At 49.9% G+C, this 16,138-nt stretch overlaps 1 protein-coding gene across 2 annotated transcripts in view; it reads right to left on the bottom strand.

Annotated features, from left to right (window-relative positions):
- The window catches only part of MAST1 (microtubule associated serine/threonine kinase 1), an 86,049-nt gene that overhangs the window by 7,590 nt on the left and 62,321 nt on the right, over window positions 1-16,138 (bottom strand). For both annotated transcript variants that reach the window (XM_075272534.1, XM_075272535.1), the window contains exons 15-20: window positions 15,784-15,916; window positions 3,745-3,910; window positions 3,125-3,226; window positions 1,515-1,637; window positions 343-452; window positions 87-247 (exon numbers count right to left, since the gene is read on the bottom strand). In XM_075272534.1, coding sequence (XP_075128635.1) covers window positions 87-247; window positions 343-452; window positions 1,515-1,637; window positions 3,125-3,226; window positions 3,745-3,910; window positions 15,784-15,916 — 795 coding nt within the window. The remainder of the gene's footprint in view (window positions 1-86; window positions 248-342; window positions 453-1,514; window positions 1,638-3,124; window positions 3,227-3,744; window positions 3,911-15,783; window positions 15,917-16,138) is intronic.

Below are 16,138 nucleotides of genomic sequence, written 5' to 3'. Positions count from 1 at the left end.
GGATATCGCACTGACTTATGATGGCGCTGGTTGGATGTGGTTGTGTCTAATATTTTGACAATGCATGCAGTATAGTGCACACTCACATTTCGGGAGACACGGTCCTCCAGCAGCGGTCTCTCAGGGTGACCCCACCAAGGGTCTCTCTCTTGCTCGTCCGCTCAGAGCGCTCCTGTTTGCTGGAGTCTTGGACAGGGGTGGAAGGTTTCTGCTCCAGTTGGGAGAGCTGCTCCATGCTACTGTAAACCTATATACCCCAAGAAGAGCAAAAGCAGTGACTGAAAATACATGGAAGCCTTCTTAAAGGGGAAATATACAACAGTATTCACAAGGGGCCCTTACTTTACTGAATCTTGGTGTACAGGATGAAAACTGCCTGATCTCCACAGAGTCTTCATCGTTCGTGTCATCTTCATCATAGGAATTAATATGCTGATAGCGATCTGACCGAGCTGTATGGCAAAACATAGGTGATACGCTGGCTTACAGGATAGCTACCTATAGGTGGTGCTAGAGAGGCTGTATACTACAGAGCTAGTTTGTATATTGTGTCCCAGGGAGCACTGCGGTATATTGCTGGATCTCCACAAGGAGAATGAGGACCTTTGTATAAGATGGCAAAAAGTGTAGACCAGGAGTCAGCAACCTTCAGCTGTTGTGACACTATAACTCCCAGCATGCTTCCTTCACTTCTATGGGCAAGTATGACTGCTGGGACTTGTAGTATCATAACACCTGGTGTAGGCACAATCAAGGTGGATGCCAGAAAGTAGAAGGGATAACCCTAAGCTGTGACAGAGACGCCATTAATCCCGGACCCTTATAGGGCCTTTCTAACTCAAGGTTATTGGGGGGCATCTTCTTTTAGAGAGGGGCTTTTAATATACTACAGCCTTGTGCAGTTTTTTGTGTAGCATGCTGCACTTTTTTAGTTGCCTTTGGGTGAAGACAGTCATAAAACTTAGTCTTTAGGTTCGACAAGCTGATCAGGAGGGCCAGCTCTGTCCTGGGGAGCCCCCTGGACCCAGAACAGGTGGTGGTTGACAGAAGGATACTGTCTGTGGTGACCTCCATGCAGGAGAACAAATCCCACCCCATGTATGAGACCTTGATGGCACTTGGCAGCACTGTAAGTGACCGTCTACTTCACCCCAAGTGTGAGAAGGAGCTATCGGAGGTCCTTCCTCCCCGTCAGGCTGTACAACCAACACCGAGCTAAGCAGAGATCACTCCATCACTCCATCCTTAAGTCGTGATATCCTCCTACTACCTCTTTATCTGTACCTACTGTCTCTGCAATGCCTCTACCTTGTATTTGTATATTGTATTATCCATGCTGCTGTAACACGCTGAATTTCCCCATGGTGGGACTATTAAAGGATTATCTTATCTTATCTTTAACCCAAAAACAGTTTTGCCAAGACCACCAGAGATGTTCAGTCCTAGTCTGCCCGATTAACACAGCGAGTGATATCCAGGTGTATTATAGACCAGGTTGTGGCTATTGTACTCACTGTCAAAGTAGCTGGTGTCATCCTCAGCCTCCAGATGAGGAATAAACTCTGCCTTCTGCCTCAGCAAACCATTCCAGTCCAGATCTGTGAAAAACTTGTGAGCCTTCACCTCAATGGCTCCCCCTAGTGGGTAACGAGGGAAAAACAATAGGTTAAATGAGATCTATGAGCAGTACATAGAATATACTGGGGCATGTCACTGTACAGCTTTCACAGCTATGATAGATTATTGACAGAGGAAGATTTTATGGGTCCCTAAATTCCTAATATATGTCATACATACATTAATAGACAGGTGTACTGTATGTACAATGTATATGAGATAGATAGATAGATAGATAGATAGATAGATGATAGATAGATAGATAGATAGATAGATAGATAGATAGATAGATGATAGATAGATAGATAGATAGATAGATAGATAGATAGATAGATAATAGATAGGAGATAGATAGATAGATAGATAGATAGATAGATAGATAGATAGATAGGAGATAGATAGATAGATAGATAGATAGATAGATAGATAGGAGATAGATAGATAGATAGATAGATAGATAGATAGATAGATAGATAGATAATAGATAGATAGATAGATAGATATTTACAGTAGATAGATAGATAGATAGATAGATGATAGATAGATAGATAGATAGATAGATAGATAGGAGATAGATAGATAGATAGATAGATAGATAGATAGATAATAGATAGATAGGAGATAGATAGATAGATAGATGATAGATAGATAGATAGATAGATAGATAGATAGATAGATAGGAGATAGATAGATAGATAGATAGATAGATAGATAGATAGATAGATAGAAGATAGATAGATAGATAGATAGATAGATAGGACATAGATAAATAGATAGATAGATAGATAGGAGATAGATAGATAGATAGATAGATAGATAGATAGATAGGAGATAGATAGATAGATAGATAGATAGATAGATAGATAGAAGATAGATAGATAGATAGATAGATAGATAGATAGGAGATAGATAGATAGATAGATAGATAGATAGATAGATAGAAGATAGATAGATAGATAGATAGATAGATAGATAGATAGGACATAGATAAATAGATAGATAGATAGATAGATAGATAGGAGATAGATAGAGAGATAGATAGATAGATAGATAGATAGATAGATAGGAGATAGATAGATAGATAGATAGATAGATAATAGCTCCGTGCTCCTCTGTAGGGCCGCCGCTGATCACTATGCACACCATGTAACCTCCACTGATAGACAGGACATATCTATAGATGGGGTCTTGTTCTGTAAAGCACATCCAGATTTCCTCTCCACATACTTATCTACGCCTGCCCTGTAATCTGGAAGGTTTCCTAATCCAGCGTCTGTTATGCCCCACTAATGCAGGATTACGGGGACGGCTCTGTAGTAGGTGCAAGCCTGGCACTTTCATCATCCTGGGCTTGCAGACTCATGCAAAATGGAAATTTCATTTTACCGGATAAATTCTTAGAATAAGATGATGACGGCTTGTGGTGACATCTGCATAAAATGTGCTGACACTGGAGAATAATGTAGAGCAGAATTATCAGGATGAAGTATATGGCCGCACGTCTCACCTGTCCCCAGTCTGAGTAAGGGGTCTGTCTGCAGAAGGCTGGAGATGAGATTCTGGGCATCTGCTGGTAAGGCTTCCTCACCCTCTGGCCAGACAATGTCGTCTAGGGGGCAGAGAGTACAGATATGTCAGTAATGCTGGCATCAATAATAAGAGATGGCTGAAAGGTACATCCACTGATCAACAGGGAAACCCCTTTCCAATGTGTCCCTTCTATATGGTGGAGCTGAGAGTGGCTTCCACCCTTAAAAACATTAGACATTTAAAGGGATTGTCCTATTATGGAAACCTATCCCGTATCCCTATCCGTTCACTTCTATGGGGCTGCTGATACTGCCAGAGATTACAGTCCCGGCAGCCCCATAGAAGTGAATGGAGTGTCGGTCACACAAGTGCACAGATACTCCATTCACAAGCTACTAAAGCCCCCCACCCTCTTGATCACTCAAGAACCTGTCGATCGATCACTCAAGAACCTGTCGATCGGTCACTTATCCCCTGTCCTGTGGATAGGAGATAAGTGTCCATAATGGGACAACCCCTTTAAGGGTGTGCCATGTAATACTATAGTACATGTCTCCCCATTACCAGTGAATAAGAAGGTGAATCTCATCTACTCACCACTGATCACCTGACCAAACAGCTCTTCGGGGGTGTCGCCAAAGAACGGGACACAGCCCACAAGGAACTCATACAAGATAATGCCCATCGCCCACCAGTCCACAGGTTTTCCGTAACCCTGACGCAGGATTACCTCTGGTGCTATGTATTCTGGGGTCCCGCAAACCTGGAAGATTTATAAAAGAAGAATGAAGTTAGAAATGACCTCCTTCTTCCAATATAAGATGTGGCGCGGGGTCTGCTCCTCCTACCACAGGGTATAACAGGAGACCGCTAGGTAAATATTAAATCTTCTCCTTTCTACATAGGGTGACACAGACTGTAGGGAGGAGTTACATGACATGGAATCTGCTCCTCCTAAACAGACAAGGAGGAGGAGCTAAGTGACCTGGACATGGGTGATACAAACAAGAGGAAGAGGCTATGCATCACAACCAGAGGGTGACACAGAGAGGATGGAGGAGCTATGTGTCCTGGAATAAACCCCTCCCACCAGAGGGTGAAACAGACAGGAGGGAGTAGCTACGCATCCCGGAATTTGTCCCTCTCACCACAGGGTGACACAGTTGTGAGGGAGGATCTATATGTCCTGGAATTAGCCCCACCCACTACAGGGTGACACAGACAAGAAGGAGTAACTATGTGTCTTGGAATTAGCCCCTTTCACTAAAGGGTGACACAGACAAGAGGGAGTAGCTAGGTGTCCTGGAATTATCTCCTCCCACTACAGGGTGACACAGACAAGAGGGAGTAGCTATGCGTCCTGGAATTAGCCCCTCCCACTACAGGGTGACACAGAAAGAAAGAGTAGATATGTGTCCTGGAATTAGCCCCACCCACTACAGGGCGACACAGACAAGAGGGAGTGGCTATGTGTCCTGGAATTAGCCCCTCCCACTACAGGGTGACACAGACAAGAGGGAGTAACTATGTGTCCTGGAATTAGCCCCTCCCACTACAGGGTGACACAGACAAGAGGGAGTAACTATGTGTCCTGGAATTAGCCCCTCCCACTACAGGGTGACACAGACAAGAGGGAGTAACTATGCGTCCTGGAATTAGCCCCACCCATTACAGAGTGAAAAAGACAAGAGGGAGTAACTATGTGTCCTGGAATTAGCCCCTCCCACTACAGGGCGACACAGAAAGAAAGAGTAGATATGTGTCCTGGAATTAGCCCCTCCCACTACAGGGCGACACAGACAAGAAGGAGTAGCTATGTGTCCTGGAATTAGCCCCCCCACTAGAGGGTGACACAGACAAGAGGGAGTAACTATGTGTCCTGGAATTAGCCCCTCCCACTACAGGGCGACACAGACAAGAGGGAGTAGCTATGTGTCCTGGAATTAGCCCCTCCCACTACAGGGTGACACAGACAAGAGGGAGTAATTATGTGTCCTGGAATTAGCCCCTCCCACTACAGGGCGACACAGAAAGAAAGAGTAGATATGTGTCCTGGAATTAGCCCCTTCCACTACAGGGCGACACAGAAAAGAAGGAGTAGCTATGTGTCCTGTAATTAGCCCCTCCCACTAGAGGGTGACACAGACAAGAGGGAGTAACTATGTGTCCTGGAATTAGCCCCTCCCACTACAGGGTGACACAGACAAGAGAGAGTAACTATGTGTCCTGGAATTAGCCCCTCCCACCCCAGGGTGACACAGACAAGAAGGAGTAGCTGTGTGTCCTGGAATTAGCCCCTCCCACTACAGGGCGACACAGAAAGAGGGAGTAGCTATGTGTCCTGGAATTAGCCCCTCCCACTAGAGGGTGACACAGACAAGAGGGAGTAACTATGTGTCCTGAATTAGCCCCTCCCACTACAGGGCGACACAGACAAGAGGGAGTAACTATGTGTCCTGGAATTAGCCCCTCCCACTAGAGGGTGACACAGACAAGAGGGAGTAACTATGTGTCCTGAATTAGCCCCTCCCACTACAGGGCGACACAGACAAGAGGGAGTAACTATGTGTCCTGGAATTAGCCCCTCCCACTAGAGGGTGACACAGACAAGAGGGAGGAGCTATGTGCCCTGGAATTAGCCCCTCTCACTACAGGGTGACAGACAAGAGGGAGTAGCTATGTGTCCTGGAATTAGCCCCTCCCACTACAGGGTGACACAGACAAGAGGAAGAAACTATGTGTCATGGAATTAGCCCCTCCCACCCCAGGGTGACACAGACAAGAGGGAGGAGCTATGTGTCCTGGAATTAGCCCCTCCCACCCCAGGGTGACACAGACAAGGGGGAGTAACTATGTGTCCTGGAATTAGCCCCTCCCACTAGAGGGTGACACAGACAAGAGGGAGTAACTATGTGTCCTGGAATTAGCCCCTCCCACTACAGGGTGACAGACAAGAGGGAGTAGCTATGTGTCCTGGAATTAGCCCCACCCACTAAAGGGCAACACAGACAAGAGGGAGTAATTATGTGACCTGGAATTAGCCCATCCCACTACAGGGTGACACAGACAAGAGGGAGTAGATATGTGTCCTGGAATTAGCCCCTCCCACTAAAGGGCAACACAAACAAGAGGGAGTAATTATGTGACCTGGAATTAGCCCCTCCCACTAAAGGGCAACACAGACAAGAGGGAGTAACTATGTGTCCTGGAATTAGCCCCTCCAACTACAGGGTAACACAGACAAGAGGGAGTAACTATGCGTCCTGGAATTAGCCCCACCCACTAAAGGGCAACACAGATAAGAGGGAGTAACTATGTGCCCTGGAATTAGCCCCTCCCACTACAGGGTGACACAGACAAGAGGGAGTAACTATGCGTCCTGGAATTAGCCCCACCCACTAAAGGGCAACACAGATAAGAGGGAGTAACTATGTGCCCTGGAATTAGCCCCTCCCACTACAGGGTGACACAGATAAGAGGGTGTAAATATGCGTCCTGGAATTAGCCCCACCCACTACAGGGTGACACAGATAAGAGGGAGTAACTATGCGTCCTGGAATTAGCCCCTCCCACTACAGGGTGGCACAGACAAGAGGGAGTAACTATGTGTCCTGGAATTAGCCCCTCCCACTAGAGGGTGACACAGACAAGAGGGAGTAACTATGTGTCCTGGAATTAGCCCCTCCCACTAGAGGGTGACACAGACAAGAGGGAGTAACTGTGTGTCCTGGAATTAGTCCCTCCTACTACAGGGCGACACAGAAAGAGGGAGTAGCTATGTGTCCTGGAATTAGCCCCACCCACTAAAGGGCAACACAGACAAGAGGGAGTAACTATGTCTCCTGGAATTAGCCCCTCCCACTAGAGGGTGACACAGACAAGAGGGTGTAACTATGTGTCCTGGAATTAGCCCCTCCCACTACAGGGTGACACAGATAAGAGGAAGTAACTATGTGTCCTGGAATTAGCCCCACCCACTACAGGGTGACACAGACAAGAGGGAGTAACTATGCGTCCTGGAATTAGCCCCTCCCACTACAGGGTGACACAGATAAGAGGGAGTAACTATGTGTCCTGGAATTAGCCCCACCCACTACAGGGTGACACAGACAAGAGGGAGTAACTATGTGTCCTTGAATTAGCCCCTCCCACTAAAGGGCAACACAGACAAGAGGGAGTAACTATGTCTCCTGGAATTAGCCCCTCCCACTAGAGGGTGACACAGACAAGAGGGTGTAACTATGTGTCCTGGAATTAGCCCCACCCACTACAGGGTGACAGATAAGAGGGAGTAACTATGTGTCCTGGAATTAGCCCCACCCACTACAGGGTGACACAGACAAGAGGGAGTAACTATGCGTCCTGGAATTAGCCCCTCCCACTACAGGGTGGCAAAGACAAGAGGGAGTAACTATGCGTCCTGGAATTAGCCCCTCCCACTACAGGGTGACACAGACAAGAGGGAGTAACTATGCGTCCTGGAATTAGCCCCACCCACTAAAGGGCAACACAGATAAGAGGGAGTAACTATGTGCCCTGGAATTAGCCACTCCCACTACAGGGTGACACAGATAAGAGGGTGTAACTATGCGTCCTGGAATTAGCCCCACCCACTACAGGGTGACACAGATAAGAGGGAGTAACTATGCGTCCTGGAATTAGCCCCTCCCACTACAGGGTGGCACAGACAAGAGGGAGTAACTATGTGTCCTGGAATTAGCCCCTCCCACTAGAGGGTGACACAGACAAGAGGGAGTAACTGTGTGTCCTGGAATTAGTCCCTCCTACTACAGGGCGACACAGAAAGAGGGAGTAGCTATGTGTCCTGGAATTAGCCCCACCCACTAAAGGGCAACACAGACAAGAGGGAGTAACTATGTCTCCTGGAATTAGCCCCTCCCACTAGAGGGTGACACAGATAAGAGGAAGTAACTATGTGTCCTGGAATTAGCCCCACCCACTACAGGGTGACACAGACAAGAGGGAGTAACTATGCGTCCTGGAATTAGCCCCTCCCACTACAGGGTGACACAGATAAGAGGGAGTAACTATGTGTCCTGGAATTAGCCCCTCCCACTACAGGGTGACACAGACAAGAGGGAGTAACTATGCGTCCTGGAATTAGCCCCTCCCACTACAGGGTGACACAGATAAGAGGGAGTAACTATGTGTCCTGGAATTAGCCCCACCCACTACAGGGTGACACAGACAAGAGGGAGTAACTATGTGTCCTTGAATTAGCCCCTCCCACTAAAGGGCAACACAGACAAGAGGGAGTAACTATGTCTCCTGGAATTAGCCCCTCCCACTAGAGGGTGACACAGACAAGAGGGTGTAACTATGTGTCCTGGAATTAGCCCCACCCACTACAGGGTGACAGATAAGAGGGAGTAACTATGTGTCCTGGAATTAGCCCCACCCACTACAGGGTGACACAGACAAGAGGGAGTAACTATGCGTCCTGGAATTAGCCCCTCCCACTACAGGGTGGCAAAGACAAGAGGGAGTAACTATGCGTCCTGGAATTAGCCCCTCCCACTACAGGGTGGCAAAGACAAGAGGGAGTAACTATGCGTCCTGGAATTAGCCCCACCCACCACAGGGTGATACAGACAAGAGGGAGTAACTATGTGTCCTGGAATTAGCCCCACCCACTACAGGGTGACACAGACAAGAGGGTGTAACTATGTGTCCTGGAATTAGCCCCTCCCAATAGAGGGTGACACAGACAAAAGGGAGTAACTGTGTGTCCTGGAATTAGCCCCTCCCACTACAGGGCGACACAGACAAGAGGGAGTAGCTATGTGTCCTGGAATTAGCCCCACCCACCACAGGGTGATACAGACAAGAGGGAGTAGCTATGTGTCCTGGAATTAGCTCCTCCCACTACAGGATGACACAGACAAGAGGGAGTAACTATGTGTCCTGGAATTAGCCCCTCCCAGTACAGGGTGACACAGGCAAGAGGGTGTAACTATGTGTCCTGGAATTAGCCCCACCCACTACAGGGTAACACAGACAAGAGGGAGTAACTATGTGCCCTGGATTTAGCCCCACCCACTAAAGGGCAACACAGACAAGAGGGAGTAACTATGTGTCTTTGTATTAGACCCTCCCACTAGAGGGTGACACAGGCAAGAGGGTGTAACTATGTCTCCTGGATTTAGCCCCTCCCACTACAGGGTGACACAGACAAGAGGGAGTAACTATGTGTCCTGGAATTAGCCCCTCCCACTACAGGGTGACACAGACAAGAGGGAATAACTATGTGTCCTGGAATTAGCCCCTCCCACTAAAGGGCAAAACAGACAAGAGGGAGTAACTATGTGTCCTGGAATTAGCCCCTCCCACTACAGGGTGACAGATAAGAGGGAGTAACTATGTGTCCTGGAATTAGCCCCACCCACTACAGGGTGGCACAGACAAGAGGGAGTAACTATGCGTCCTGGAATTAGCCCCTCCCACTACAGGGTGGCACAGACAAGAGGGAGTAAATATGCGTCCTGGAATTAGCCCCTCCCACTACAGGGTGACACAGACAAGAGGGAGTAGCTATGTGTCCTGGAATTAGCCCCTCCCACCCCAGGGTGACACAGACAAGAAGGAGGAGCTGTGTGTCCTGGAATTAGCCCCTCCCACCCCAGGGTGACACAGACAAGAGGGAGTAACTATGTGTCCTGGAATTAGCCCCTCCCACTAGAGGGTGACACAGGCAAGAGGGTGTAACTATGTGTCCTGGAATTAGCCCCTCCCACTACAGGGTGACACAGATAAGAGGGAGTAACTATGTGTCCTGGAATTAGCCCCTCCCACTACAGGGTGACACAGATAAGAGGGAGTAACTATGTGTCCTGGAATTAGCCCCACCCAATACAGGGTGACACAGACAAGAGGGAGTAACTATGTGTCCTGGAATTAGCCCCTCCCACTAGAGGGTGACAAAGGCAAGAGGGTGTAACTATGTGTCCTGGAATTATCCCCTCCCACTACAGGGTGACACAGACAAGAGGGTGTAACTATGTGTCCTGGAATAAGCCCCTCCCACTAGAAGGTGGCACAGACAAGAGGGAGTAACTATGTGTCCTGGAATTAACCTCTCCCACTACAGGGTAACACAGACAAGAGGGAGTAACTATGTGTCCTGGAATTAGCCCCACCCACTACAGGGTGACACAGACAAGAGGGAGTAACTATGCGTCCTGGAATTAGCCCCACCCACTACAGGGTGACACAGACAAGAGGGAGTAGCTATGTGTCCTGGAATTAACCTCTCCCACTACAGGGTAACACAGACAAGAGGGAGTAACTATGTGTCCTGGAATTAGCCCCACCCACTACAGGGTGACACAGACAAGAGGGAGTAACTATGCGTCCTGGAATTAGCCCCACCCACTACAGGGTGACACAGACAAGAGGGAGTAACTATGTGTCCTGGAATTAGCCCCTCCCACTACAGGGTAACACAGACAAGAGGGAGTAACTATGTGCCCTGGAATTAGCCCCTCCCACTACAGGGTGGCACAGACAAGAGGGAGTAACTATGTGTCCTGGAATTAGCCCCACCCACTACAGGGTGGCACAGACAAGAGGGAGTAACTATGTGTCCTGGAATTAGCCCCACCCACTACAGAGTGACTGAGACAAGAGGGAGTAACTATGTGTCCTGGAATTAGCCCCTCCCACCCCAGGGTGACACAGACAAGAGGGAGGAGCTATGTGTCCTGGAATTAGCCCCTCCCACCCCGGGGTGACACAGACAAGAGGGAGTAACTATGTGTCCTGGAATTAGCCCCTCCCACCCCAGGGTGACACAGACAAGTGGGAGTAACTATGTGTCCTGGAATTAGCCCCTCCCACCCCGGGGTGACACAGACAAGAGGGAGTAACTATGCGTCCTGGAATTAGCCCCTCCCACTACAGGGTGACACAGATAAGAGGGAGTAACTATGTGTCCTGGAATTAGCCCCACCCACTACAGGGTAACACAGACAAGAGGGAGTAACTATGTGCCCTGGATTTAGCCCCACCCACTAAAGGGCAACACAGACAAGAGGGAGTAACTATGTGTCTTTGTATTAGCCCCTCCCACTAGAGGGTGACACAGGCAAGAGGGTGTAACTATGTGTCCTGGATTTAGCCCCTCCCACTACAGGGTGACACAGACAAGAGGGAGTAACTATGTCTCCTGGAATTAGCCCCTCCCACTACAGGGTAACACAGACAAGAGGGAGTAACTATGTGTCCTGGAATTAGCCCCACCCACTACAGCGTGGCACAGACAAGAGGGAGTAACTATGCGTCCTGGAATTAGCCCCACCCACTACAGCGTGGCACAGACAAGAGGGAGTAACTATGCGTCCTGGAATTAGCCCCTCCCACTACAGGGTGGCACAGAGAAGAGGGAGTAAGTATGTCTCCTGGAATTAGCCCCTCCCACTACAGGGTGGCACAGACAAGAGGGAGGAGCTATGTGTCCTGGAATTAGCCCCTCCCACTAAAGGGCAACACCGACAAGAGGGAGTAGGTATGTCTCCTGGAATTAGCCCCTCCCACTAGAGGGTGATACAGACAAGAGGGAGTAACTATGTGTCCTGGAATTAGCCCCACCCACTACAGGGTGGCACAGACAAGAGGGAGTAACTATGTGTCCTGGAATTAGCCCCACCTACTACAGGGTGACACAGACAAGAGGGAGTAACTATGTGTCCTGGAATTAGCCCCTCCCACTAGAGGGTGACACAGACAAAAGGGAGTAACTGTGTGTCCTGGAATTAGCCCCTCCCACCCCAGGGTGACACAGACAAGAAGGAGGAGCTGTGTGTCCTGGAATTAGCCCCTCCCACCCCAGGGTGACACAGACAAGAGGGAGTAACTATGTGTCCTGGAATTAGCCCCTCCCACTAGAGGGTGACACAGGCAAGAGGGTGTAACTAATTGTCCTGGAATTAGCCCCTCCCACTACAGGGTGACACAGATAAGAGGGAGTAACTATGCGTCCTGGAATTAGCCCCTCCCACTACAGGGTGACACAGATAAGAGGGAGTAACTATGTGTCCTGGAATTAGCCCCACCCACTACAGGGTAACACAGACAAGAGGGAGTAACTATGTGCCCTGGATTTAGCCCCACCCACTAAAGGGCATCACAGACAAGAGGGAGTAACTATGTGTCTTTGTATTAGCCCCTCCCACTACAGGGTGACACAGGCAAGAGGGTGTAACTATGTGTCCTGGATTTAGCCCCTCCCACTACAGGGTGACACAGACAAGAGGGAGTAACTATGTGTCCTGGAATTAGCCCCTCCCACTAGAGGGTGACACAGACAAGAGGGAGTAACTATGTGTCCTGGAATTAGCCCCTCCCACTAAAGGGCAACACAGACAAGAGGGAGTAACTATGTCTCCTGGAATTAGCCCCTCCCACTAAAGGGCAACACAGACAAGAGGGAGTAACTATGTGTCCTGGAATTAGCCCCTCCCACTACAGGGTGGCACAGACAAGAGGGAGTAACTATGCGTCCTGGAATTAGCCCCACCCACTACAGGGTGGCACAGACAAGAGGGAGTAACTATGCGTCCTGGAATTAGCCCCTCCCACTACAGGGTGGCAGAGACAAGAGGGAGTAACTATGCGTCCTGGAATTAGCCCCTCCCACTACAGGGTGGCACAGACAAGATGGAGTAACTATGCGTCCTGGAATTGGCCCTCCCACTACAGGGTGACACAGACAAGAGGGAGTAGCTATGTGTCCTGGAATTAGCCCCTCCCACTACAGGGTGGCACAGACAAGATGGAGTAACTATGCGTCCTGGAATTGGCCCTCCCACTACAGGGTGACACAGACAAGAGGGAGTAGCTGTGTGTCCTGGAATTAGCCCCTCCCACTACAGGGTGGCACAGACAAGAGGGAGTAGCCATGTTTCCTGGAATTAGCCCCACCCACTACAGGATGACACAGACAAGAGGGAGTAACTATGTGTCCTGGAATTAGCCCCTCCCACCCCAGGGTGACACAGACAAGAAGGAGGAGCTGTGTGTCCTGGAATTAGCCCCTCCCACCCCAGGGTGGCACAGACAAGAGGGAGTAACTATGCGTCCTGGAATTAGCCCCTCCCACTACAGGGTGACACAGATAAGAGGGAGTAACTATGTGTTATGGAATTAGCCCCTCCCACTACAGGGTGACACAGATAAGAGGGAGTAACTATGTGTCCTGGAATTAGCCCCACCCACTACAGGGTGACACAGACAAGAGGGAGTAACTATGTGTCCTGGAATTAGCCCCACCCACTACAGGGTGGCACAGACAAGAGGGAGTAGCTAGGTGTCCTGGAATTAGCTCCTCCCACCCCAGTGTGACACAGACAAGAGGGAGGAGCTATGTGTCCTGGAATTAGTCCCTCCCACTAGAGGGTGACACAGGCAAGAGGGTGTAACTATGTGTCCTGGAATTAGCCCCTCCCACTACAGGGTGACACAGACAAGAGGGTGTAACTATGTGTCCTGGAATTAGCCCCTCCCACTACAGGGTGGCACAGACAAGAGGGAGTAACTATGCGTCCTGGAATTAGCCCCTCCCACTACAGGGTGGCACAGACAAGAGGGAGTAGCCATGTGTCCTGGAATTAGCCCCTCCCACTAGAGGGTGACACAGACAAGAGGGTGTAACTATGTGTCCTGGAATTAGCCCCTCCCACTACAGGATGACACAGACAAGAGGGAGCAACTATGTGTCCTGGAATTAGCCCCTCCCACCCCCGGGTGACACAGACAAGAAGGAGGAGCTGTGTGTCCTGGAATTAGCCCCTCCCACCCCAGGGTGGCACAGACAAGAGGGAGTAACTATGCGTCCTGGAATTAGCCCCTCCCACTACAGGGTGGCACAGATAAGAGGGAGTAACTATGTGTCCTGGAATTAGCCCCACCCACTACAGGGTGACACAGACAAGAGGGAGTAACTATGTGTCCTGGAATTAGCCCCACCCACTACAGGGTGGCACAGACAAGAGGGAGTAGCTAGGTGTCCTGGAATTAGCCCCTCCCACCCCAGTGTGACACAGACAAGAGGGAGGAGCTATGTGTCCTGGAATTAGTCCCTCCCACTAGAGGGTGACACAGGCAAGAGGGTGTAACTATGTGTCCTGGAATTAGCCCCTCCCTCTACAGGGTGACACAGACAAGAGGGTGTAACTATGTGTCCTGGAATTAGCCCCTCCCACTACAGGGTGGCACAGACAAGAGGGAGTAACTATGTGCCCTGGAATTAGCCCCTCCCACTACAGGGTGGCACAGACTAAAGGGAGTAACTATGTGCCCTGGAATTAGCCCCTCCCACTAGAGGGTGACACAGACAAGAGGGAGTAGCTATGTGTCCTGGAATTAGCCCCTCCCACTACAGGGTGACACAGACAAGAGGGAGTGGCTATGTGTCCTGGAATTAGCCCCACCCACTACAGGGTGGCACAGACAAGAGGGAGTAACTATGTGTCCTGGAATTAGCCCCTCCCACCCCAGTGTGACACAGACAAGAGGGAGGAGCTATGTGTCCTGGAATTAGTCCCTCCCACTAGAGGGTGATACAGACAAGAGGGAGTAACTATGTGTCCTGGAATTAGCCCCTCCCACCACAGGGTGACACAGACAAGAGGGAGTAACTATGTGTCCTGGAATTAGCCCCTCCCACCCCAGGGTGACACAGACAAGAGGGAGGAGTTATGTGTCCTGGAATTAGCCCCTCCCACCCCGGGGTGACACAGACAAGAGGGAGTAACTATGTGTCCTGGAATTAGCCCCTCCCACCCCAGGGTGACACAGACAAGAGGGAGTAACTATGTGCCCTGGAATTAGCCCCTCCCACCCCAGGGTGACACAGGCAAGAGGGAGTAACTATGTGCCCTGGAATTAGCCCCTCCCACCTCAGGGTGACACAGACAAGAGGGAGTAGCTATGTGTCCTGGAATTAGCCCCTCCCACCCCAGGGTGACACAGACAAGAGGGAGTAACTATGTGCCCTGGAATTAGCCCCTCCCACCCCAGGGTGACACAGACAAGAGGGAGTAACTATGTGCCCTGGAATTAGCCCCTCCCACCCCAGGGTGACACAGGCAAGAGGGAGTAACTATGTGTCCTGGAATTAACCCCTCCCACCCCAGGGTGACACAGACAAGAGGGAGTAACTATGTGTCCTGGAATTAGCCCCTCCCACCCCAGGGTGACACAGACAAGAGGGAGGAGTTATGTGTCCTGGAATTAGCCCCTCCCACCCCGGGGTGACACAGACAAGAGGGAGTAACTATGTGTCCTGGAATTAGCCCCTCCCACCCCGTGGTGACACAGACAAGAGGGAGTAACTATGTGTCCTGGAATTAGCCCCTCCCACCCCAGGGTGACACAGACAAGAGGGAGTAACTATGTGTCCTGGAATTAGCCCCTCCCACCCCAGGGTGACACAGGCAAGAGGGAGTAACTATGTGCCCTGGAATTAGCCCCTCCCACCCCAGGGTGACACAGACAAGAGGGAGTAACTATGTGCCCTGGAATTAGCCCCTCCCACCCCGGGGTGACACAGACAAGAGGGAGTAATTATGTGTCCTGGAATTAGCCCCTCCCACCCCAGGGTGACACACTCACACCCACCTGTTTGTCCAGGAATTCTCTGGCTTCACTTTCAATGTGTCCTTCATATAAGTTAGTCGTGTGATTCATGAGCCCCATTTTGGACAGGCCGAAATCAGTCAGTTTGATGTGACCCATTGAGGTTATCAGCAGACTATAAGGATGAGAGAAGAAGAGAATCGCCATCAGGTACCAAGCGTGAGGACAGACAGAACACATCATGTAAGGAAACCATCCATTCATTTCCCTGCAAGGCCTCGTTAATAGGGACCAGCTCCTTGAGAACCTCATTTAAAAAAGCGGTTGTTAGGCACTATGTCCCTATTAACCAGCCTGACAATTGACAAGGTACTGGCGGCGGTCTGACAACTGCCCG

The sequence above is a fragment of the Leptodactylus fuscus genome, chromosome 5 (genome assembly GCF_031893055.1).
Source record: "Leptodactylus fuscus isolate aLepFus1 chromosome 5, aLepFus1.hap2, whole genome shotgun sequence".
NCBI classification, from domain to species: Eukaryota; Metazoa; Chordata; class Amphibia; order Anura; family Leptodactylidae; genus Leptodactylus; species Leptodactylus fuscus.
This window is presented reverse-complemented; position numbering and strand designations above follow the sequence as displayed.